General features: G+C 42.7%; 3 protein-coding genes across 3 annotated transcripts; 2 read left to right on the forward strand and 1 right to left on the reverse strand.

Annotated features, from left to right (window-relative positions):
• Positions 1-141: 141 nt before the first annotated feature.
• Positions 142-12,863, forward strand: LOC125227954 (NCK-interacting protein with SH3 domain). The gene is given in 12 exon segments (XM_048132369.1): positions 142-274; positions 370-554; positions 629-923; positions 1,120-1,331; positions 2,392-2,625; positions 3,399-3,521; positions 4,320-4,377; positions 4,380-4,502; positions 10,340-10,561; positions 11,313-11,485; positions 11,918-12,038; positions 12,041-12,863. Coding segments are annotated over 12 exon segments (1,839 nt in total). The 5' UTR covers positions 142-249; the 3' UTR covers positions 12,109-12,863.
• Positions 12,791-21,261, reverse strand: LOC125228051. The gene is made up of 4 exons (XM_048132498.1): positions 20,843-21,261; positions 15,131-17,524; positions 13,270-13,504; positions 12,791-12,805 (listed from the first exon to the last, which is right to left on the reverse strand). The coding sequence occupies exons 2-4, from the start codon at positions 17,512-17,514 to the stop codon at positions 12,791-12,793; spliced, it is 2,634 nt and encodes an 877-aa protein (XP_047988455.1). The 5' UTR covers positions 17,515-17,524; positions 20,843-21,261.
• LOC125228052 lies at positions 17,772-20,777 on the forward strand. The gene is made up of 3 exons (XM_048132499.1): positions 17,772-17,829; positions 17,944-18,171; positions 18,802-20,777. Exons 1-3 carry the CDS (start codon positions 17,772-17,774, stop codon positions 20,775-20,777), a joined length of 2,262 nt encoding a protein of 753 aa, XP_047988456.1.
• Positions 21,262-23,443: the final 2,182 nt, after the last annotated feature.

Genomic DNA, 23,443 nt, shown 5'->3' on the forward strand with positions numbered 1-23,443 from the left:
ACACAGAAATCACACAATTTATTTCTAAGAAATCAGAAAAGTTTAAGCTTAAGTTATAAGCTTTTGACTTAATATTTTAAACTAGCCTGGCAACCCTGAAACTGTCAAATCTCGCATGAAATTGATTTGTTGATGGTTCTTGCAAGTTGCATTATTTAAATTTGCAGATAAAAATAATGCATACAATCACACTAATTCATTGAAAACACAGTACAAACTTATAATTACAGGAATAAAAATATAATCAGAATGGGTGACGGCCAAAACGGCTTCGGTAAGATTTGTACTTTGTTTATTTTTCGGATAAACTATCCTGCTGGGTGTGGATTACAGTAATTTGAGAAATAGAACATTAAAAATTGTTTACAGAGGACAATGAGATGCTCCAAGCATTGTATGACTTCGAAGCGACGTTGGCGAAAACCTTGAGCTTTACGGAGGGTGAATTTTTCTATCTTCAACAACAGAACGTGAAACAGAGGAACTGGTGGCATGTCGTTAATAGGAGAGGTCAAGTCGGCTTCGTGCCCTCCAATTACGTCGCTACAGTCAAGGTCTGACCCGTTCCTATTATGTTTTGCAATTAGAGTACTATTAGATCAGTAATTCAGTGTGTGTTTACTTTTAGGTGGAGCCAGAGTTCTTTATTGCGTTCCTTAGTAGTTGCATTAAGTCTCTGAATGAGGATAGTGCTATGTCGGGACAGAAGCAGGAGTTGTTAGCTAGGTTGAGTGAAAAGAAGAAGCAACTGCAGATGCTAACGAGGCCGCAGAACAAGAAGCCACCGGCACCGAAGCCTCCACCACGCTTAGATGATGCAACACCTCCTAACGGTGTCTCTCCATCTTTTGACTTGAGGCCTGTTGTGTCTCAGCAGTATATTAGTGAGGAAAGAGATAGTTCTTCACCTAAATCTGTTGTTGGTGAGTAATTTCTTCATTGTATTTGTCATTATAAATTTATAAAGTGCAATTATATAAACTCAGATAATGATAAAAATCTTGGTGCTAAATGTTATGTCCAAGGGGACCAGGTGATGCTACTATTGAATATGCTTGCATTGTCACTGTCAAGTTGGTTAGAGAGAGATAGAAAAACATGTTTAATTAAATTTTTCAGACAATGATGATCATAGCAAGAAAACCGGCATTACCAAAACCTCCTCAATCCAGTTATCGTCAGACACAGACAACCAAGACGACAGCCAGGACAGCAGTGAGAGCATCAAACCTAACGCCATCTATGACATAGTGCAGTCAGTACGGAAGGAGACACAGCTCAGCCATGAAATGTCTAAAGTTGCTGTGGAAACAGTTCTTATATCCTTGAGGGTACGTTTTGGCATTATTTTACATGAAAGAGTCTCCTGACAGGTGTAATTACTTCTTCTGATACAAACATTTGAATTAGACGGGTCCACACTGAGCGAGGCACGTCCTGAGGCAATTTCCTCGCGCGGAAAACGTGCTATGTAGTCATGCCTCAGCCAAAGCAGGGTGCGCGTTATGCTAGGCCGAGCAACTTGCCTCAGCCAAGGCACGTCTACATAGGCGACTGCCGTGCTAGCACATTTCCTCGCGACATGACTCGCTCTGTGTGGACCCGGCTATCCTCATTTTAAAACTATGCATTGTGATTTTATCCTAGAGCCATCAATGTAGCAAGCTCAGGCCCCGTAGTTGAATGGCACAAACGCTCAAAAAACGAAACGCTCGTAGATATCTATCTCTATCGCTCTTGCGTATTGGCGCGACAGAGCCAGACTACCTTTCGCGGCGTTTCGTTTTCATTTCGCGTCGCAGAAGTGCCATTCGGCTACGGCACCAGGTCAGACTGGTCATTATGTTTCATATATGCACCATTGTAACTACTAAAGTTATCTATTTAAGTACATAACTATGAGTAATCAAATAAGAAGCAGACTAAGGGCCATTGACACCGCACTATCTATTGTCAAAGTTCATCACAATCAGTCTGACTTGACTGTATGAATGTTACAATAGATTGTAAAATAATACATAGTGTGAGATTAATGAAAGGGAATTTGTTTGTTTACATTATTTGCATTTTCTATTAACGCCACACCAATTTGTACAAATATTTATATATTAGACTTTTTTTTTAATACATTACTAGAATTAATAATATTATAACTTACACATGGTGTATGATGAGGTAAACAAAAAAAAAAATAGACATGTGATAGGTTTATAAAATTTTCTGGATTTCGCTTTTAGAGTCAATACCAATTCATAAAAAACATCTTATTGCAACTTGGTGCACTTTGCGTCATATGTAACTTCAGTTGCAACGGACTTACTCAATAGTATATCTAATACTAAACCAAATCTCTGCTACAATTTTAAATAAACCGATTATGCTCATTTCCAGGAGTTCCTACCAGGTGGTGCCGCGCGTTCAATCATCGACGCGCTTCTCCGAGAAGCGAACAGCAACATAACCTGCCCCCGTAACGCTATGGACGCCGCGCCGGACGCTCTACGCATGCTGACGGCGCTCAACGCGCTCTCGAAGGCGGCTAATGACGCGCAGCAGCGCGGCTGGGCGCTGCACGACGACGCTCACGACATACAGACGCAGCTTCTCGAACTTATATCTGTTATGGTGAGTAGGTATAGTAAATAATATAATATATTACATAATAAGCCTTTATTTCCTTCACATACAAAAAAATTGCATTTTTTTACATGTACCTTGTTATTTTAGGTATATAAGTTTTATTTAAGCTAAGGCCCCAGCTAAGGTCAAATAATTGCCAGGCTTTTTGGTCTCCTGCCATTGTTTTCCAATCCCGTCCTGCTGTTCTTTCTGTATCGTCAGCCAACCATTCTTTTGGGCGACCTCTGCCCCTGTAGTTGATTGGGCCCGACCAGTGAGTATATTACAAGCTTTTATTTACTTTCACATGTCCCGTTGTCTGTCTGTAATCAAATATTGCAAGCAAAATTTTACCCACTTCCCGGTTGAGCTGAAATTTTGTACGCATACACCCTCTTTTAATTGAATTCCGTTAACTTTAAGGGATGGTTCTTTAGATCAAATACAATTAATTTCTCTGAAAAACTAGCGTCTTAACTCTTACGGTTATCGAGTTATTAAAAAAATAAAAATAATTTCTGAACACGTGTGTGACAGCCTTTACCACTTCCCAATGTTATTTGTTTTGACATGTGCCGTCAACCACTTGACACTAACTTGAATATTATTCGTAAGAGACACACTAATAATTTTTTTTTTTTGCGAATTTAACTAAAAGTGTGGTTGTCGAATTTAACAGAAAACAAAAAAAACGCGGTGTATAAATGATGTGATGATGGACCTGAGGAATAACAGTCGCTTTCGATAACCGTAAAACTCACTGCCAATGTTTGTTTCAGTCGAACGCTGACGTGAATATATCGCAACACGTGCTGAGCAGCCACAAATACTCTTACGTGACAACCCTAGTGCAGTACTACCAGATGGAGACGCGATGGCCGTTAAGACAACTACTCTTGCAGGTATCACTCAACTTCCAGCTTTGAGGCACTGGTCCCAAAGCGAGCAAGCGGTGAGCTATCGGCGATAGAGACAAAAGATAGTCGCAATCGTGTAAATAAAAGAGAGAGCTAGTGAGTTATAGCCCTCTGCCGCAAAATGTACAAAAAGCAAAATGTACACAACGCGCAAAATGTAACAACAGGCAAAATGCTAAATACGCAAAATGTGCAGAAGATAAAACGTACAATAAGCGGAACGTACAAAAGCACATTGTACAATAGCATAATGTACAAATCTGAAAATGCGCACTACTAGCAAAACGTACAATACGTAAAACGTGTAATATGCAGATAAAGTTGATAGCAAAATGTACTTTTATTCGCCTTTTGTGTGTCCCAGATCCATGGACAAAGATGACTTCTTACCATCAGGCAGGCCGTATGCTTGCTTGTCAATAGACGGCAGATCGATTTTCAACAAGTTGTCTTACAACAAACTTAATTATCAACTTTTGTGATGAACTTATCTAAAGTACATAAAGTGCAAGTTTGTTATCTCTGAGTTGACCCATTATATCTTTGACCTACAGAGAATGTTCAATAGTGATAAGTGCTTTAGGAATCCCCTTTCGAGTACAAAACTATGTTCAATGATCGTATTCTCGTTTATTCGATTACATTCCATATTTCCAAAAATACATACCTTTTTATAACTTATACAAATACGCATTATTGTGCTTCGAATTTTTATGTATACGAGTTTTTTTCCGGTTTTTCCATATATTAAATTATCTAAATTAATGAATATCTCATTTCCAGGCCTTCGGCGTAATGTGTGGCCTAGAGCGCACCGCACTGGCCACCTTAGCGCTATCGCAGCTCCGCCAGAGATCGCTCGTGATATGCGAGACAACCCTCGCGCTGTCAGCCGCCTGTCGCACTCCGCACTGCTACTATCCATGGTGTTGTCTATGGCCGACAAGCTGCCTGTCACACACTTCGGTAAATAGTCTGTAACTAAGCGTGACACTAGCAACAGTAGAACTAGCTGGCGTAATGTGTAGCCTAGAGCGTACCGCATTGGCCACCTTAGCGCTATCGCAGCTCCCGCCTGAGATCGCACGCGATATGCGAGACAACCCTAGCGCTGTCAGCCGCCTGTCGCACTCCGCACTTCTACTCTCCATGGTCTTGTCTATGGCAGACAAACTGCCTGTCACACACTTCGGTAAATACTATACCTATACGTGTCTGTCTATCTAGAATCGTACGAAAACCCGAATGGTTTGGACAAACAGATAGTTTTGTAGATTACGGTTGGTAACTCGTCAGGCCGTGAAATGGACACGCGCGACCAGCGGTGCGGCGAGCGGCATAACAATTTGTCTATAGGTACTTACTTACTTCACTAGCTCAGTGCCCCAAAAAGGATCTTGGCCTCCGACACAAAAGATCGCCACTCTACCCTATCCTGAGCCACTTCACGTTCACAAGTGCGGACAGGTCTTTTAGAGCGTCCTCGCACCAGCGATAACTGTCCTGTGAAAATGTCAATTTTTTGATTCACCGCTGCCGACGGTCGGGTTCTTGACCACGGTTTTATTAGTATTTTAGTCTTATTTATTTATTTATTTACTTACAGTATACAATTGTACCTTAACAGCTAAGGCCACAGCGGCACAAATTGTTATCGATAATACTTATACATCCAGTACACAAGTATATTTTACAAAATTATCTTAATTAATAGTGATACTACTTACAGGCATCTCTCTCTCAATCACCTTCTTACATTCAATCATCAATCGTCCAATTGCACTAGCGAACAAATCACACTCCGGGTATGCTTCTAGCACGGAGTTGAGCAGTGCGTGCGCGCGCGCGACCGGCGCCTGCGCGTGCGCCCGTGTGCGCGTGGCGCCCTCCGCCAGCAGCGGATGGCGCCGCGCGCGAGTGTACTGGTTAGGCACAAATAAGCGCATGAAGGCTTCGACCAGATCCACGCTATCTATTGTGCTTCTTATAACCCCGATCGTAAATTTCGCCAGAGAGAGTAACCTCCGTAACTGAAGCGAGTCGTATCCCAGATGTCCCTGCAAAAACAACGTGGGGTACATATACGGATAGCACGTGTGTATTTTTTTGTATAATGCTCTGAGATACGCCTTTTGAACTTGTTCCAGCATGAGGATATATTTACTCTCATGCGGACTCCACACCACTGCGTTCGTTTCGAGTATACTACGCACGAGTGCCGCATATAACACGCGTGTGGCTTCCACTGTCAGAGGCGCGGAATTGCGCAGGACGAAGCCCAATCTTCTGTACGCAGTGTTGGTCACGGCCTGGACATGCTCACGAAACGTGATATTTGAGTCAAAAAGAACCCCTAAATCGCGTACCTGTTCTGAACGCGACACGTCAACGCCGCCTATGGTATAATTAAACATTTGTACTGTGCGAGCCCGGGTGAATGACATCATTTCGCATTTACTGGCATTAAAATAGAGCTTATTTTCAACACTCCAGCGATGGACTGCCTCTAAGTCCCGTTGCAGCTCTTCACAATCCCCCCGCCTCCGAATCGATTTAATCAGCTTTACATCATCCGCGAACATTAGTACTGTGCAGTGATGCACGTCATCCGGAAGATCATTTATCAGCAGCACGAAAAGAAAAGGCCCCAAGTTAGATCCTTGACTAATGCCAGATCTCGTGGGGTAACTTTCAGAAACGTACGGACCATACTTTACGTACTGCTTCCGACCGGATAGATAATTCGCGAAAAGATTTAGGAGCCTGGGTGTGAACCCCATGGCTCCAAGTTTTAACAGCAGAACGTCATTATCTACCCGATCGAATGCTTTTTGAAAGTCCAGGTAAACTACGTCCACCTGAGCTTTCCCGTCTAGCTCTCTTGACAGAGTGTGGGTCAAAGTTAGCAGGTTTGTAGCTACTGATCTTCTGGGAAGAAATGCATGCTGTGTACTGGTGATGTGCGACTGACATTGCGGTAGTAGTTTGCAATGTGTCGCCGACTCAAAGACTTTAGCCAGGACGTTCAGAATTGCAACGGGACGATAGTTCTCAACCTTAAGTCTAGATCCCTTCTTCGGGATCGGCGTCACTCTAGATTCTTTCCAGTCTGTTGGGTACACCCCCGAATGAAGAATGAGGTTGAAAATAAACTCTATCGGACCCACAAGACTATCGATACACCCCTTTATCACATAAGCCGGTATCGCATCAGGTCCAGGCGCCGATCTAGGTTTTAATTTCTTTACTGCTCTCCTCACGTCGCTCTCTGTAAAGCCTCGAATGTCAATGCTCCTAGCATCGACAGGTAGGCTTTCACTGGCGACCTTTGGATCCAGAACTGGTTCCTCGCGTAGAAAAACGGAGGCGAAGTGAGATGCAAACGCCGCGGCCGCGTCAGCGCCGAGTGCTCTACATCGCCACGCGTAACTCTCGGCTCCACGCCGCCTTTGCAACGCAAGGAATTGACGTGGGACCAGAATTGAGTTGGGTTACGATATACGCGCTCAGACACTTGCTCCATATAATCACGTTGGGCTTCGACTATCTCATTTTTTATTTTTGAACGAAGCTGACTAAACTGTTCATAAAATACCTTATTTCTTGAACGTTTCCATTGTTTGTGAAGGCGTGCTTTACGTTCTATGTCCCTAATGATTGTTGTCGTATAGAACACTGGATAGGTACGGCTACATACGCGCCTTCTTATTTTCTTTGGGACGCAGTGTTGGAAGGCATTATACAAGGTCTCTTTAAAGAACTGGACAGCATCATCGGTGCAACCATAACTGTATAGTTGCTCCCAATTAGCATCTCTAATTTCACAATATAATTGGTAGAAGTCCCCCTTTGCGAAATTCCAATCATTGTCTTCCCCTATATTGGACGGTTCCACTAATACCCCACCGGATACCAGCACATATTGGGCTTGGATTATGATGGGCGGATGGTGCCCGTCGATTTTAGATAGCACTTCATGAGAATCTGCCTGCCGCACACGCAACGCACCCCTCACCTCCTTGCTTGCTAACACTACATCCAACATTCGGCCATTTACATTGGTTACTGTGTTGTACTGATACATATTACAAATATTAGTGAAACAGTGGAAATATCTTTCTACACTTGCACTAGCACTGTACAGATTTAGGTCTCCCAGTACCATAACTTTTGAACTGCCGTGAATCGAACACACTCTCTCTACCGAATCAAACCATTGAAAGTACACTTCGTCATTAGATCCAGGAGGTATGTACACTACACACACATACATATATTGTCCGGATACAGAAAATCTCACCCATAGGTCTTCGCCCTGATCGGTTTCATAGGATGTCAACCTTTCTAGACACAATGGCGCACGCGATATCAGTAGAACCCCGCCGCCTCCTCGTCCAATACGGTCCCGCCGAAGCATGTTCCAATCTGAACCTGCGCCGCACACTTCTGCATCATACACCGACTCGTCTAAATTAGACTCAGTAACGGCCACCAGGTTTATCTCGTCAGAAGACATGAGATTATTACGCCAGGATTGCAGTTTTGTCTTTAGCCATCTTACGTTTTGGTAATATATATTGAGGGAAAAAGGTTTAGGCGCCCGCTTTATACCCTGCTTTCTGGTTTTGCTGTGGCCCCCGAAATAACCACGCCTTAACTCGAGCGTTATCGGGCCAACATTCCGCAGACATGCATCTGTCGTACATTTCCGAAGGAACTCCTATTTTATACGACTTATAGTCGCCCTTTGGCTTCAGTTCTTCGACAGTAAACGTTTTATCCGGTCCTAGTGTTTGCAAATAACTCCGTATTTCGTCCGCTCCCGATAACATGTTCCACAGGTGAATGAATTTGCGGCGTTCGACTGCCCTGAGCGACGTCACGCCGGGGCCCGCAGTACACCTTACCGAGGCGGAGCGTCGTTTTTTACGCTGCACTTCCCAATCCCCCAACGGTTCTTCATCTCTATCTGCAGTTAGTTCCCGGGTAGCTTCGTTATTGTTTGCAAGTGTCACTTTCACTCCAGGGACAGCCAGCTCAACCGGAGTTCCTTCTCCAGCCTCGCTCGAAGCTTCCCTTATCTCTTCCACTTCTGAGACTGACGGTTCCGGCTTGGCTGTAGTCGTTGCATCAGTTATCGCTGACTTACCCCTACCACGTTGACGACCCTTATTCTTCCTTGATTTCGAACTTGGTTTATTACCTTGTACTGGCGTAGACGCAGTATTATGATGGCAAGGGCAGCCTGAAGCAAGCTCCAGATTCATCAGTCTCTCGTTTGTTGCCTCGAACTTTGCAGCACAGTCTTCAATAACTGCTTGATAACGCGTAATAGTGCTAACCGCGTTAGCTAGTTCTCCTTTCAACTGACCAATCTGAACGCGCAGCTGTTGCAATTCATTCATCATCTGCGTCCCGTCAGCCCCCGATGACTGCGTGGAAAATGAGACGTCACTTCTATTCCTCACCATCACGTTCTTCATAGTGGTAGGCGTACCCACTGGGGTCTCACAGTTGCGCCCTACCTGCTTATACTTGATGCAGCACTCTGGGCAGACCCAGTTATCTCTCTCCTCCAGCATTATGGTTTTACCAGAACATCCGTGATGATATAGTTTACGGCACATTTCTACTCTACACTGTAGGTACTCCTCGCCGACTTTGAACTCGTCCTGGCACGCCTGACATATCAATTCACCGCTATCGGCCCTGCTCATAAGAAACTTATCGTTGACGGCCATTGTAACTATTTACGGTAATAAATATAGCGCGTACCTTATAACTTAGAGATAGGAAGGCAACGGCTGTCGTAGCACCGGCGTAGCACTAGTCGTAGCCACAGCGCACGCACAGGCACCGCGTAGCGGAATGTCGTAGTCGATGCGCCCGGCCTCGATGACGTCACCGTACCTTGCCGTCCGTAGTTTCGCCGATTGTACCTCAACGATCTTGGTCTAGCGGTGAGTGCGGCCGCCTGCTAATCCGTCGACCCGGGTTCGATCCTCAGCTGCGCAAGTGGCGAACTCTTGCCGTCCTCTTCTAAGACCGCCCACTGGGTGGAGTCCCCGGGTAACAGCTCCTCAAGAGTAATAAGGAATCGGAATTGACCAATCACAATTTAAATAGCGATTTAAATTGCGACAAGCTCCCGCAACAATAAATGCGTCCACTCACGACGAGCGCGGGAAGATCTTAAATTCAGATCTTCGTTTTCTTTCAACCCCTTATTTGCCAAGAGTGGTACTGAAGCTTTAGTAGTTTCATGTGTTCTGCCTACCCCTTTATGGGATACAGGCGTGATTGTATGTATGTGTATGTAAATTCAGATCTATTCGGAATATTGATATTTAAAAGGACGAATAACGCCGTGGCTTGCGTGGGCGACGGTCGCGCGATGGTCGCGCGACGGCGATGCGACGCATACGAAATCAAACCTTATCGACATGGAAGTATGAGACGCGACGGCGACGGTCGCGCGACCGTCGCCCACGCAAGACACGGCGTTAGAAGGAAGGAGATATTTGCTTACCAGGGGCATTCTACGAGATTGTGGCTTACGACATGCAATTCTTCTAATACTTCTGAAGACGCTAAGAAAGCGAAGTTGTGTCTGACAACCTTTCGTGACTTGGTTGACCAATTGGCAGTATTTTCTCGAGCTTTACGGATTTGATTGAAATAGCTGCCATACAAGGCAAAAGTATGTCGTAAGCGACTTTCTCTACAATAGAGATATATATAATAGAGAAACTTTGTAAATATTTTTTGAATTACTTATAAGAAACCTGTTTTATCCGTTGCAGAAATACTGGGCGTGGAATTCGCAGAATTTCTCCTAGAGCTCATCGAGAACCCGCCAGAGACGGATGTTGACGAGCAAATACCTGATCTTTTCCTGACACTGCTCTTGGCCTACAATCTACAGTTCGATACGCCGGTGGATAACCTACTGCTCAATGCGCTGGAGAACCGGGACAATGCCAAGACTTTCTGTGAAAAGGTGTTGCTGCTGCTTAATCGTGAAGGTATGTTACTTGTAATTAAGTTGGCTTTATGTAGCTTTTTTGACACTGCTCTTGGCCTATAATCTACACAATACAATTCGATGACCTGGTAGATTATCAACACCTCAATGCGCTGGAGAATCAGGACAATGCTAAGACTTTCTGTGAGAAAGTGTTGCTGTTGCTGAATCGTGAAGTCATGATACACGTAGCTATTTAAAGTTTTATGGCACAGCTCTTGGCCTACAATCTACAGTTCGATACCCTGGTAGAGCTGCATAAAATATGATTGCCTTAAGAGGTTAGGTGATCTTTTTCGAGGACATATTTTCAGTTATAATACAAACTAACTTTAGTACAGTAAAAAAGTAAAAATGCAATCTCTAAAACGTCATATTGTATGCTATTATTTTGTAGATATCCTTAGAAATAATGTTTTTAGCAGATTCTGTAAACCAAATATATATTATACATAATCCTATTTTCATATAGAGGTGCTTAAATGTCATTATCATTGGGTTCTATGGCTAAACTAATTTAGTTTTTCAAATTATACCTACTAAAATCCATACTAATATATTACAAATGGGAAAGTGTGTGTGTCTGTTTGTTTGTCCGTCTTCCACAGCAAAACGGAGCGACAAATTGACGAGATTTTTTAAGTGGAGATAGTTGAAGGGATGGAGAGTGACATATGCTACTTTTTGTCTCTTTCTAACGCGATCGAAGCCGTGGGCAAAAACTAGTTTGTAATAAACTTAACTCATTACAGATGATCCAGTCCACATCTTCGATCATGAGCCAGCCCCAGCTCACTCAGTACTAAAGTTGGTTACCGACCTGTTCTCACGCAAGAAGACGGCTGAACACTTCTACACCAACGACGTCAAAGTAGCCATCGATATTATCGTGAGACAGCTGGCAGATCTCTCGCCGGGAGAAACGGTAACTATTTCAATATAGCCAACAATCTTAATAGTCCTATGACTGTCAAAAATACCTCCGTCAACTGATGCGCGCGGCAAAAATTGGCATTTGTAAGTCCCTATAAGATTCGCAAATATGCACTGCGCACGATATTGGTTGCGTTATCGAACGGTATGACTGAGAGAGTTAATAGAACTATTTTCAACCAAAAACTTTTCGCTTCTTTACCGAGTTATACCACCAGTAGAACCTAGCGCATTCAATACTAAACGTTATCGGATTGCGCACATTCTATCCGCAGAAATAGCTGACTTGGCTTTTCGGTCTCTGGCAGAAATAACCGTTTGACCCATTTAAATCCTATCTTTAGAATAAATCCAATACATTGAACCAGATAGATAAAAGTTTTTTTTTAAGTTTTTTATTGCTATTTTCCATACTTCCTTTCAGCGGCGTCAAGAATATCTAAAAATTCTCCAAGGCATCATCCGGAACACCGACTACGGTTCCCACCTGCACCGCCGAGACGACCTTCTCCGTTGCTTCGCGCGCATCTTCTGCGAAGAAGGAGACTCAGCCGGGACGACCAGGCCCTCGTCAGGGCCATCTCCAACGAGTTCCCGCAGTACTTTAAGGCCTAATGTCCAGCTGGCTACCAAGGTTAGTACAGCAGGGCATTTGTCACCATGTCACGTTCTAACAAGTATGTAAGTGCGAAAGTGACGAATGATATGACAAGATACGGCTACTGAACCTTGAACGGTTGCAGGGTCGCGGAGGCCTAAGTGTTCCAATACGCTTTTGAGACGACGTGAATTCTGCTTTGTCTTCTAGAATAGACATTCCGATGTTAGAAACTTATAAAGGAGTCGCTAGAGATAGATAGAAAATTATGGCATGTTTTTGCCAGTTTAAAGGGATAGTTACTGCACTTTTAATTGTAATCCCTATACTCGAGCGCACTTAATACCATTTTCCATACGATATGTAAGATGTTTTAAGTCGAGTTTAAAGCAAAAATAAAGTTAAATTTGTCAGAATGAACACTAAAGATAAAAAACTATTCCATACAAAAGTACCTAGTCGCAAATTGATATAATTATGTCTATCAGTTGAAATGGTACATAAAGATAAAATTCCTAGTTACGTAATTGGTTAACAATAATCCATATTATTTAAAAATACCTATATCCGGAGGAGGAAATATTGAAAAATATAGAGAGTATTGTCGATGTCTTCATCGCCTATTTTTTGGGTACCCCTCAGAAGGTCGACTATGCTAAGGTCGTATAAAACCCTTTCCTGTCTTCGGGCCAGAAAGCGTCAAATTTCAGACCGCTGCGCTAAACGAAATTATTAAATAAAAATAAAAAACCTTTCGTGACCTCCGCTCCACCTCAACGGACAATTACATTGAAGGAAACTAAATAAATAATGAGCTGGAAGAAAACTACCACGATACGTTTCGCCATTTATTCCTAGAGTGACATACAGAAGAACATAACAATCAATAAGAAAACATAAATTCAAATATTTTGACATTTAACTTGACCACAAACACTAAAAGAGTTCGTAACATTCTCCCACCTTTTGGGGCAGAGGCCCAAAACTCTTCCTTATATTGTGTCTGATGGCACTTCAAGTGGGTACAAACGTTGAACTGCTCGTGTATACTCTCCATCAGCAGTGCGTACCTTGGCTACTCTTATGTAACCGTCAGTACCAGCAAAGGTTTCTACAATCCTCCCTAAAGGCCACTTAATACGCTTAGAGTCTGTCTCTATTAAAACTACATCACCTACCCTTAAATGAGAGTCCCTCTCCTTGCCCTTCTGGATGAGCATCCCAATGTACTCGTTCCTGAACCTTTCTCGTAGATCTTCCCTCAACTTATGAAGATACCTGAGGCGCCTGTTGAGTGAGTCATGATCGAGCTGGTCTAAGTCCGGTATCTCGCTCGAAGGAAGCCCTTGTGTGAAGCACGCGGGAGTGATGGGTTTTAGCTTATCGGAGTTGTCCGCGACGTAGGTTAAAGGTCTTGAATTGATCAAAGCCTCACAATCGTGCATCAAAGTCATCAGCTCTTCGTATGCTAATATCTTCTGGCCTAAGTTTCGTCTAAGGAGGTCTTTGAGAGAACGAGCAATTTAACGTATTAAACGCTCCCAAATTATCCATACCTCCCCTCCCGACCGCAGAAAAAGAAGACCGGCTAGGTTTATACTTGTCAATTCGAAGGCGGTAGCCGGTTATATTCTGTCATGAGGTAAAGGTGGTGGTAAAGCAATATCAGCATGCTGTAATAACTACGTAATAGCTTCTCGCTTATCTACGTTTAATTGAGAGTTAGGCCATTCACTTTCTTTTGCTTTTAGCCAGGCAGGTCCCTCCCACCATTTGCTTTTCAGCAGTTGTTTGGCGTTGCAGCCTCTAGATGGTAAGTCGGCAGGGTCCATTATGCCTGGTAAGTGACGCCAATCTTCCACGTTTGTATGTCGTCGGATTTCTTTAATCCTGTTCTTGACAAATATGTTCCAATCACCTTCAGTAGTAATCCAGGTAAAAGCTACACTTGCGTCAGTCCAGAAAAAAACGCGGCAGTTTGACATATCTAAGGCTTGTTTAACCTGAAGATATAACCGTGTAGCAATCAATGCTGCCATCAGTTCCAAACGCGGTATGCTGACCTCATGGATTGGGGACACGCGCGATTTGGCTTGGACTAGTTGTACAGTGACTTCTCCTTCATAACCACTTCGTAAGAAGATAGCAGTTGCAAATGAAACCTTGCTTGCGTCACAAAAGACATGCAGACTGTTATCACATTTGTCTATAGGCTTACAAGTAAGTCGACATGGGATTCGGCAGTCGTTCAGCAAGTGAATATGTTTAGACCACTCCAAAAAATCCTTTTGTAAATTATCAGGTAGCTCACTGTCCCAACTCAGGCGTAAATTCCAAGTTTTCTGTAATATTAGCTTAGGCACAAGTGTCACTGGACATGCCAAGCCGACAGGATCAAAAACTTTCTGAGTTATAGAGAGCAAACTCCTTTTTGTAACGTTTTCTTTTATGCCAGTACCATGTGCGAAGTTGACGTTACAGAATAATTGGTCAATATTGACGTCCCACATAAGGCCGAGTACAGACAAGTTATTTTCATTTGAAATAGTTTCTATACATTTGGACATGGGAGTAGTCACCCAACCTCTTAAATCAAATTTCGCATCTGACATAACTCTTTTTGCCTCTTCTATGAAGGTTTCGGCTTCTTCTTCCGATTCTAAACTGATGACACAGTTGTCAACATAGAATGAGTCTCTTAGTCGTTTGGCTGTATCCTTAAACTCTTCGGTGTACTTCTCTAAGTGGTAGTTTATTGTCGCACTTAGAAGAAATGGACTACAAGTTACACCAAATACGACTCGACAATGGCGGTAGGTTATAAACTCTTTCCTTTCATTATTCTTCCACCACAGGAATGACAGATATTGTCTATCTTCTTTTTTCAATGATATCTGCAGGAATGCTTTTTTAATATCGGACGTTATCCCAATAGCATGTTTTCTGAACTTTATCAATAGTTTTGGAATCAATTCCAGACAATTAAAGCCTTTTTCTAGAAACGAGTTAAGCGAATTCCCGTTGTAATCTCGCGCTGACGCGTCAAAGACCGGACGAACTCGTGTAGTGAGGCTGGTATTCTTAATGACAGCGTGATGGCACAGGTAGTGTTTAGGCTTCGATGCGTCATCAACTTCTTCGATTATGCCGTCGTTTAACCAATCTTCGAAGACATGTCCATAGTTATCAAACTCTTTTAGCTTTTCTAGCTTCTGCGTTGTTGACATCAGTCTCTTTTCAGCTAAATGTTTGTCATCAAGGAGTTCTCCAAGATTTGGTTTCCACGGTAAGTCAACTTCGTACCGTCCTTCGTCATTAATCTTGATCGAGTCTCTAAACTGATCCATTATGACTGTATCTGTCTTCGCCTTATTCGCAACTTCCGCTGGATCTCGTATTCCAAGAGTTTCTAAGTCCCAAAGCTCTGATATCTGCAAATTATTCACCAATACTACGTTCGTCAAGACACTGCATGCGTTTGTAATAATGGGTCCTTGAAGAGTCCAACCGAATTTGGTTTTAATCGCAACGAGGTTATTGTTCAGTTCCAGAAAACTTTTAGTGAGCAAGGCGCCTGCGTGATCCGCGCCGATCAGTAGCCCGATGTCGGGTGCGGCCGCGTCGCCGACGTCGCTCAACGTGATGTTATTCCTTTGCAACTCTTTGAACATCTCGTGATTTATATTTAAACGAGGAACATGCCCACAGAGCGTTGACTTCCCTCGCGCGGTCATTGTACATTGAAACTTTTTATCAAGGCTTCCTAAAGTAATCGCGTATGTATGAAACAGTTCCTTTTCAGTTTCTATTCCTCCAAAAAGGCAATTTGACACGATTTCGTTACCGATAGGTTTCAAGCCTAAGCTTTCAATAATGTCGCGACGTAAGTATGTCTTCTGCGCTCCCGAGTCGATAAAACATCGTACCTGTATACATTTATTATCGCTGACAATATTTGCCATAAACGTTTGCAACAGTGTGGTACTAGCCTTATATTGAGTTACGTTGTTACTTAAGTTTGACGTTCCAACATTCGAATTTTTCACGTTTTCAATTTGACTTGACGTTTTAATGTCAGGGCACATCAATACAGAATGACGTTTGGAGCAGAAAAGGCATTTTGTAAAATTCTTGCATTTTTTCGCATTATGTCCCGGTTTCAAACAAATTAGGCATGCTCCTTTTTTATTTAACACTTCCTTCCTAGCCTCATACGACATTTTATTAGCCTTGTAGCACTCGAAGCTGCTATGTGATGCCTTTTCACACCAAACGCAACAAATTCTCTTACCTGCGTCTTCCGTGGACACAAAGCATGCCGCGGTAGGTTGTTGAGTAGGAACGCTATGCAAACTGTCACCCGATGCTATCCCGCTGCGCGCGAGCTGGATCCGCTCCTCCGACTCGACTTCGCGTTTCAGGAACTTCATAAGCCGGTTCAGATGATCGTCGCCTTTCTCCTCGGTTGCATGGGATCTCTGCCATGCTCGTAAAACAGATTCGGGCAAGGCGGACTCAACTAAAGGGAAAAGTAAAGCAGCATATTTATCTATAGTGACACCTAAGCTTTGCAGTGCTAATAATTGCGTATTTAATTTATCGTATAAGTGGCCTAATTTATAAGAAGTATTACCTTTTGCTTGTGCTAGTACAAGGTTAAGGAGCTCACGCACATAAATGTCGATCAACATTTCATCACGCGCAAACCTGGACTTCAGTTGCTCAATAGCCTTCTTGTAGTTAGCTCCCGACGGCGGAAAGCTCTCGACGATCTCTCGTGCTGGAGTATCTGGAACAGTGCACTGGTAGAGGTACTGAAACTTATCTCCGTCGTCAATTGTTTCGTCGTCGTGGATTTTCTGAAATTGACACCAAAAACCAATCCAATTTTTAGAATTTCCGTCGAACTTGCGTAACTCAAATTTTGGTAGGCGAAATCTTCTTGTATGACATGCTGTACTGCATGTCGACTTCTCACAACATTGATGAGACTTATCTGTATTATTCGACACATCGCTGCCGCTAGACTTGCGAGACCTCTTCACGCGTTCATTCTTCCGGGAAACGCTGTCGTACATGACTTTTATACGCTCCCAGTCGGTGATATACTTATCGCTGGTCATGCAATCCTCGTAAATTTCGTCTTCAGTCATCTCGTCCGTTTTTAGCCACTGTTCTTTTATACGCTGGTCAACGTTGAACAGGGAATCGGCTCGAAGCTGGAGTTTATTGAAGGCCGCGGTGATATCGTCGATATTTGCCGACTCTAGAATAGCGTTAATTTCACTTTTCGCGATTGTAAAAAGCCTCCTGGCTACACTACGTTCTTTTTTTAGTATTTCCATCTTATTTAACGGTCGCCAGATGAAGGAAACTAAATAAATAATGAGCCGGTAAAGGGTCATGGCGAAACGTTTCGCCATTTATTCCTAGATTTCGCCTACCAAAATTTGAGGTACGCAAGTTCGACGGAAATTCTAAAAATTGGATTGGTTTTTGGTGTCAATTTCAGAAAATCCACGACGACGAAACAATTGACGACGGAGATAAGTTTCAGTACCTCTACCAGTGCACTGTTCCAGATACTCCAGCACGAGAGATCGTCGAGAGCTTTCCGCCGTCGGGAGCTAACTACAAGAAGGCTATTGAGCAACTGAAGTCCAGGTTTGCGCGTGATGAAATGTTGATCGACATTTATGTGCGTGAGCTCCTTAACCTTGTACTAGCACAAGCAAAAGGTAATACTTCTTATAAATTAGGCCACTTATACGATAAATTAAATACGCAATTATTAGCACTGCAAAGCTTAGGTGTCACTATAGATAAATATGCTGCTTTACTTTTCCCTTTAGTTGAGTCCGCCTTGCCCGAATCTGTTTTACGAGCATGGCAGAGATCCCATGCAACCGAGGAGAAAGGCGACGATCATCTGAACCGGCTTATGAAGTTCCTGAAACGCGAAGTCGAGTCGGAGGAGCGGATCCAGCTCGCGCGCAGCGGGATAGCATCGGGTGACAGTTTGCATAGCGTTCCTACTCAACAACCTACCGCGGCATGCTTTGTGTCCACGGAAGACGCAGGTAAGAAAATTTGTTGCGTTTGGTGTGAAAAGGCATCACATAGCAGCTTCGAGTGCTACAAGGCTAATAAAATGTCGTATGAGGCTAGGAAGGAAGTGTTAAATAAAAAAGGAGCATGCCTAATTTGTTTGAAACCGGGACATAATGCGAAAAAATGCAAGAATTTTACAAAATGCCTTTTCTGCTCCAAACGTCATTCTGTATTGATGTGCCCTGACATTAAAACGTCAAGTCAAATTGAAAACGTGAAAAATTCGAATGTTGGAACGTCAAACTTAAGTAACAACGTAACTCAATATAAGGCTAGTACTACACTGTTGCAAACGTTTATGGCAAATATTGTCAGCGATAATAAATGTATACAGGTACGATGTTTTATCGACTCGGGAGCGCAGAAGACATACTTACGTCGCGACATTATTGAAAGCTTAGGCTTGAAACCTATCGGTAACGAAATCGTGTCAAATTGCCTTTTTGGAGGAATAGAAACTGAAAAGGAACTGTTTCATACATACGCGATTACTTTAGGAAGCCTTGATAAAAAGTTTCAATGTACAATGACCGCGCGAGGGAAGTCAACGCTCTGTGGGTATGTTCCTCGTTTAAATATAAATCACGAGATGTTCAAAGAGTTGCAAAGGAATAACATCACGTTGAGCGACGTCGGCGACGCGGCCGCACCCGACATCGGGCTACTGATCGGCGCGGATCACGCAGGCGCCTTGCTCACTAAAAGTTTTCTGGAACTGAACAATAACCTCGTTGCGATTAAAACCAAATTCGGTTGGACTCTTCAAGGACCCATTATTACAAACGCATGCAGTGTCTTGACGAACGTAGTATTGGTGAATAATTTGCAGATATCAGAGCTTTGGGACTTAGAAACTCTTGGAATACGAGATCCAGCGGAAGTTGCGAATAAGGCGAAGACAGATACAGTCATAATGGATCAGTTTAGAGACTCGATCAAGATTAATGACGAAGGACGGTACGAAGTTGACTTACCGTGGAAACCAAATCTTGGAGAACTCCTTGATGACAAACATTTAGCTGAAAAGAGACTGATGTCAACAACGCAGAAGCTAGAAAAGCTAAAAGAGTTTGATAACTATGGACATGTCTTCGAAGATTGGTTAAACGACGGCATAATCGAAGAAGTTGATGACGCATCGAAGCCTAAACACTACCTGTGCCATCACGCTGTCATTAAGAATACCAGCCTCACTACACGAGTTCGTCCGGTCTTTGACGCGTCAGCGCGAGATTACAACGGGAATTCGCTTAACTCGTTTCTAGAAAAAGGCTTTAATTGTCTGGAATTGATTCCAAAACTATTGATAAAGTTCAGAAAACATGCTATTGGGATAACGTCCGATATTAAAAAAGCATTCCTGCAGATATCATTGAAAAAAGAAGATAGACAATATCTGTCATTCCTGTGGTGGAAGAATAATGAAAGGAAAGAGTTTATAACCTACCGCCATTGTCGAGTCGTATTTGGTGTAACTTGTAGTCCATTTCTTCTAAGTGCGACAATAAACTACCACTTAGAGAAGTACACCGAAGAGTTTAAGGATACAGCCAAACGACTAAGAGACTCATTCTATGTTGACAACTGTGTCATCAGTTTAGAATCGGAAGAAGAAGCCGAAACCTTCATAGAAGAGGCAAAAAGAGTTATGTCAGATGCGAAATTTCATTTAAGAGGTTGGGTGACTACTCCCATGTCCAAATGTATAGAAACTATTTCAAATGAAAATAACTTGTCTGTACTCGGCCTTATGTGGGACGTCAATATTGACCAATTATTCTGTAACGTCAACTTCGCACATGGTACTGGCATAAAAGAAAACGTTACAAAAAGGAGTTTGCTCTCTATAACTCAGAAAGTTTTTGATCCTGTCGGCTTGGCATGTCCAGTGACACTTGTGCCTAAGCTAATATTACAGAAAACTTGGAATTTACGCCTGAGTTGGGACAGTGAGCTACCTGATAATTTACAAAAAGAATTTTTGGAGTGGTCTAAACATATTCACTTGCTGAACGACTGCCGAATCCCACGTCGACTTACTTGTAAGCCTATAGACAAATGTGAAAACAGTCTGCATGTCTTTTGTGACGCAAGCAAGGTTTCATTTGCAACTGCTATCTTCTTACGAAGTGATTATGAAGGAGAAGTCACTGTACAACTAGTCCAAGCCAAATCGCGCGTGTCCCCAATCCATGAGGTCAGCATACCGCGTTTGGAACTGATGGCAGCATTGATTGCTACACGGTTATATCTTCAGGTTAAACAAGCCTTAGATATGTCAAACTGCCGCGTTTTTTTCTGGACTGACGCAAGTGTAGCTTTTACCTGGATTACTACTGAAGGTGATTGGAACATATTTGTCAAGAACAGGGTTAAAGAAATCCGACGACATACAAACGTGGAAGATTGGCGTCACTTACCAGGCATAATGGACCCTGCCGACTTACCATCTAGAGGCTGCAACGCCAAACAACTGCTGAAAAGCAAATGGTGGGAGGGACCTGCCTGGCTAAAAGCAAAAGAAAGTGAATGGCCTAACTCTCAATTAAACGTAGATAAGCGAGAAGCTAGATGAAGGAAACTAAATAATTAATGAGCTGGAAGAAAACTACCACGATACGTTTCGCCATTTATTCCTAGAGTGACATACAGAAGAACATAACAATCAATAAGAAAACATAAATTTAAATATTTTGACATTTAACTTGACCACAAACACTAAAAGAGTTCGTAACATTCTCCCACCTTTTGGGGCAGAGGCCCAAAACTCTTCCTTATATTGTGTCTGATGGCACTTCAAGTGGGTACAAACGTTGAACTGCTCGTGTATACTCTCCATCAGCAGTGCGTACCTTGGCTACTCTTATGTAACCGTCAGCACCAGCAAAGGTTTCTACAATCCTCCCTAAAGGCCACTTAATACGCTTAGAGTCTGTCTCTATTAAAACTACATCACCTACCCTTAAATGAGAGTCCCTCTCCTTGCCCTTCTGGATGAGCATCCCAATGTACTCGTTCCTGAACCTTTCTCGTAGATCTTCCCTCAACTTATGAAGATACCTGAGCTGTCACGGTCGCCAGATGAAGGAAACTAAATAAATAATGAGCTGGAAGAAAACTACCACGATACGTTTCGCCATTTATTCCTAGAGTGACATACAGAAGAACATAACAATCAATAAGAAAACATAAATTCAAATATTTTGACATTTAACTTGACCACAAACACTAAAAGAGTTCGTAACATACATTTCTTACTTTACTGGCCTAGGTGTTTTTGTATGTATAATCTACTATACAAAGTCGACCAAAATTACGGGGATATCGTCAGTACTCCAAAAGCGGCTGAATTTAAGACAATACCTATAGAAAAAACTTTGTGGCGAAATCCACCCTAACCGAGGGCGACGAATGGCAGGTGAAATCGGCTTCTGTATCGTCCCAGCCAGGAGTGGACCCAATTACAAGTAACAGTAGAAATATGGAGGGGATAGCTACGCATGGGGACGCATACCCTTCACCCCCTTAACCCCCCGAGAGACCTGTTTTTGACTTCTGCGCAATAACGGTCAGTGCTAGTCTCCTGCCGCTACTTTTATACTTTGTTTTAAAATATATTGTTATAATATTATGTTCTGCGGGCCTACCATACTAGTGTGATAAACCTTGTCGCGTCGGTGCACCCTATCTCACTTACAAATCGTGCGAAAAGAACGGCCTGACGTGATAGCCTTCATCACGCAAGCGTGCTTGCCCGCCTGATCTCTGTCTATAACTTCTGGTCCCTGTTATATTATTTAGTGGAGATAATAAGATGTAGTTTATGAAAAAACGTTATTACCTTAAAATAACTGTTGCTATTTACTTATAACAGTAAAATTGGATTTCAATGGAAAAAATCGATAGTCGTATTTATTGGTATCAAAAAATGTTTATTTAACCTTGTTATATTTCAATATGTGTATCTAACAATGTTATAAATGTGCATGTGTGTGTAAATGTGAATTGCTGGCATCTAAATAATGTGAACAAAATGTAATAGATACGTAAATATTATACTATTACTTTAGCGAATGTTAAAAAAATGTATTCCTTTATGTCAATATAATTTCTTAACTTTCATTCGAAAGTTTCCTACTAAATTCATAGATTCATTATATAAAAACGTTACTAAAATAACAATTTCTGAAGTAATTATGTATATCGGTGCTCTATTGAACAACTGAATTTTTTTCATGGTTGTTTCGTGATTTCGTGTTATTGCCTTTAGGGGTTCTGACAGCTCTTGGCCTTCAGAAAATTGTCATATCTGAACCAGCCCTGAACTTTGGAGCCCTTGGAATTTTTCCTTTGTAGAATAGTGTTTAATTATATGTGTACCAATACTCTGCGACTCTTCTCTTTCCGTACAAACTCTACATGACATTTATTTCGATTTACATCTATAAATATTAGAGGTAAATTAGTACCCTTACGTCCCAGCCACGACATTGGTCTAAGCGCGACAGCGGTGAGCGGCAACCATACGTGCGAATGAAAAGTCCCATCGCTGTGTCTCGCTCCAATGTATGGCCGCCGCTCACCGCTGTCGCGCATAGACCAATGTCGTGGCTGAGCCGTTAGTGCACGCTCATATTGGGCGTACAGCGGGGTGGGACATGCGGCGTGCATGTGAAACAATTGAAGCTCATACGTCCTGAGTCGACTCTGCATAGTTTGCACGCTCATCCGCCCCGCCGACCGAGCGGCCACTCACGGCCCAGCCACGACATTGGTCTAAGCGCGACAGTGGTGAGCGGCGGCCATGCATTGGAGCGAGACACAGCGATGGGACTTTTCATTCGCACGAGGCTGCCGCTCACCGCTGTCGCGCTTAGTCCAATGTCGTGGCTGGGCCGTTACGGCACTGGTCCCACCGCGAGCTAGTAAGCTATGAGCTACCGTCTATAAATCCGTGTTACCGTTTATTTGCACGGGAGCGCTTATCATTTGTTAGTTTTTATAGCCGATAGCTCGTAGCTTACTAGCGGTGGACCAGTGCCTACACAGAGGTCATAGCCATACTGTCACCAAAGAGTTGTTTTTGTGATTATTAGTACAATATTAGTATGTCAATTAAGAAGATGCTTTAAAACTGTCCAACCACAATTAGTCGCACCGGTAACACAAAAAAAAACACCCTCACTACCGGCCTAAGTATTTTTATATTGTTTAATTTTAAGTGTAACATTAGTAAGAGTT

Source organism: Leguminivora glycinivorella, chromosome 7 (assembly GCF_023078275.1).
Source record: "Leguminivora glycinivorella isolate SPB_JAAS2020 chromosome 7, LegGlyc_1.1, whole genome shotgun sequence".
Lineage (NCBI taxonomy): Eukaryota > Metazoa > Arthropoda > Insecta > Lepidoptera > Tortricidae > Leguminivora > Leguminivora glycinivorella.

Excerpts from the sequence above, each read along its gene's own strand:
- LOC125228051 (XM_048132498.1), bottom strand. The coding sequence starts at position 17,514 with ATGGCGAAACGTTTCGCCATGACCCTTTACCGGCTCATTATTTATTTA. Across the intron at positions 13,505-15,130 it reads GTTCGTCCGGTCTTTGACGC|ACCTTTAACCTACGTCGCGG; the intron begins GTCAGCGCGAGA and ends GATCAATTCAAG.
- LOC125228052 (XM_048132499.1), top strand. The coding sequence starts at position 17,772 with ATGTTGATCGACATTTATGTGCGTGAGCTCCTTAACCTTGTACTAGCA. Across the intron at positions 17,830-17,943 it reads TGTACTAGCACAAGCAAAAG|TTGAGTCCGCCTTGCCCGAA; the intron begins GTAATACTTCTT and ends TTTTCCCTTTAG. Across the intron at positions 18,172-18,801 it reads TGTGTCCACGGAAGACGCAG|AGTTGCAAAGGAATAACATC; the intron begins GTAAGAAAATTT and ends AGATGTTCAAAG.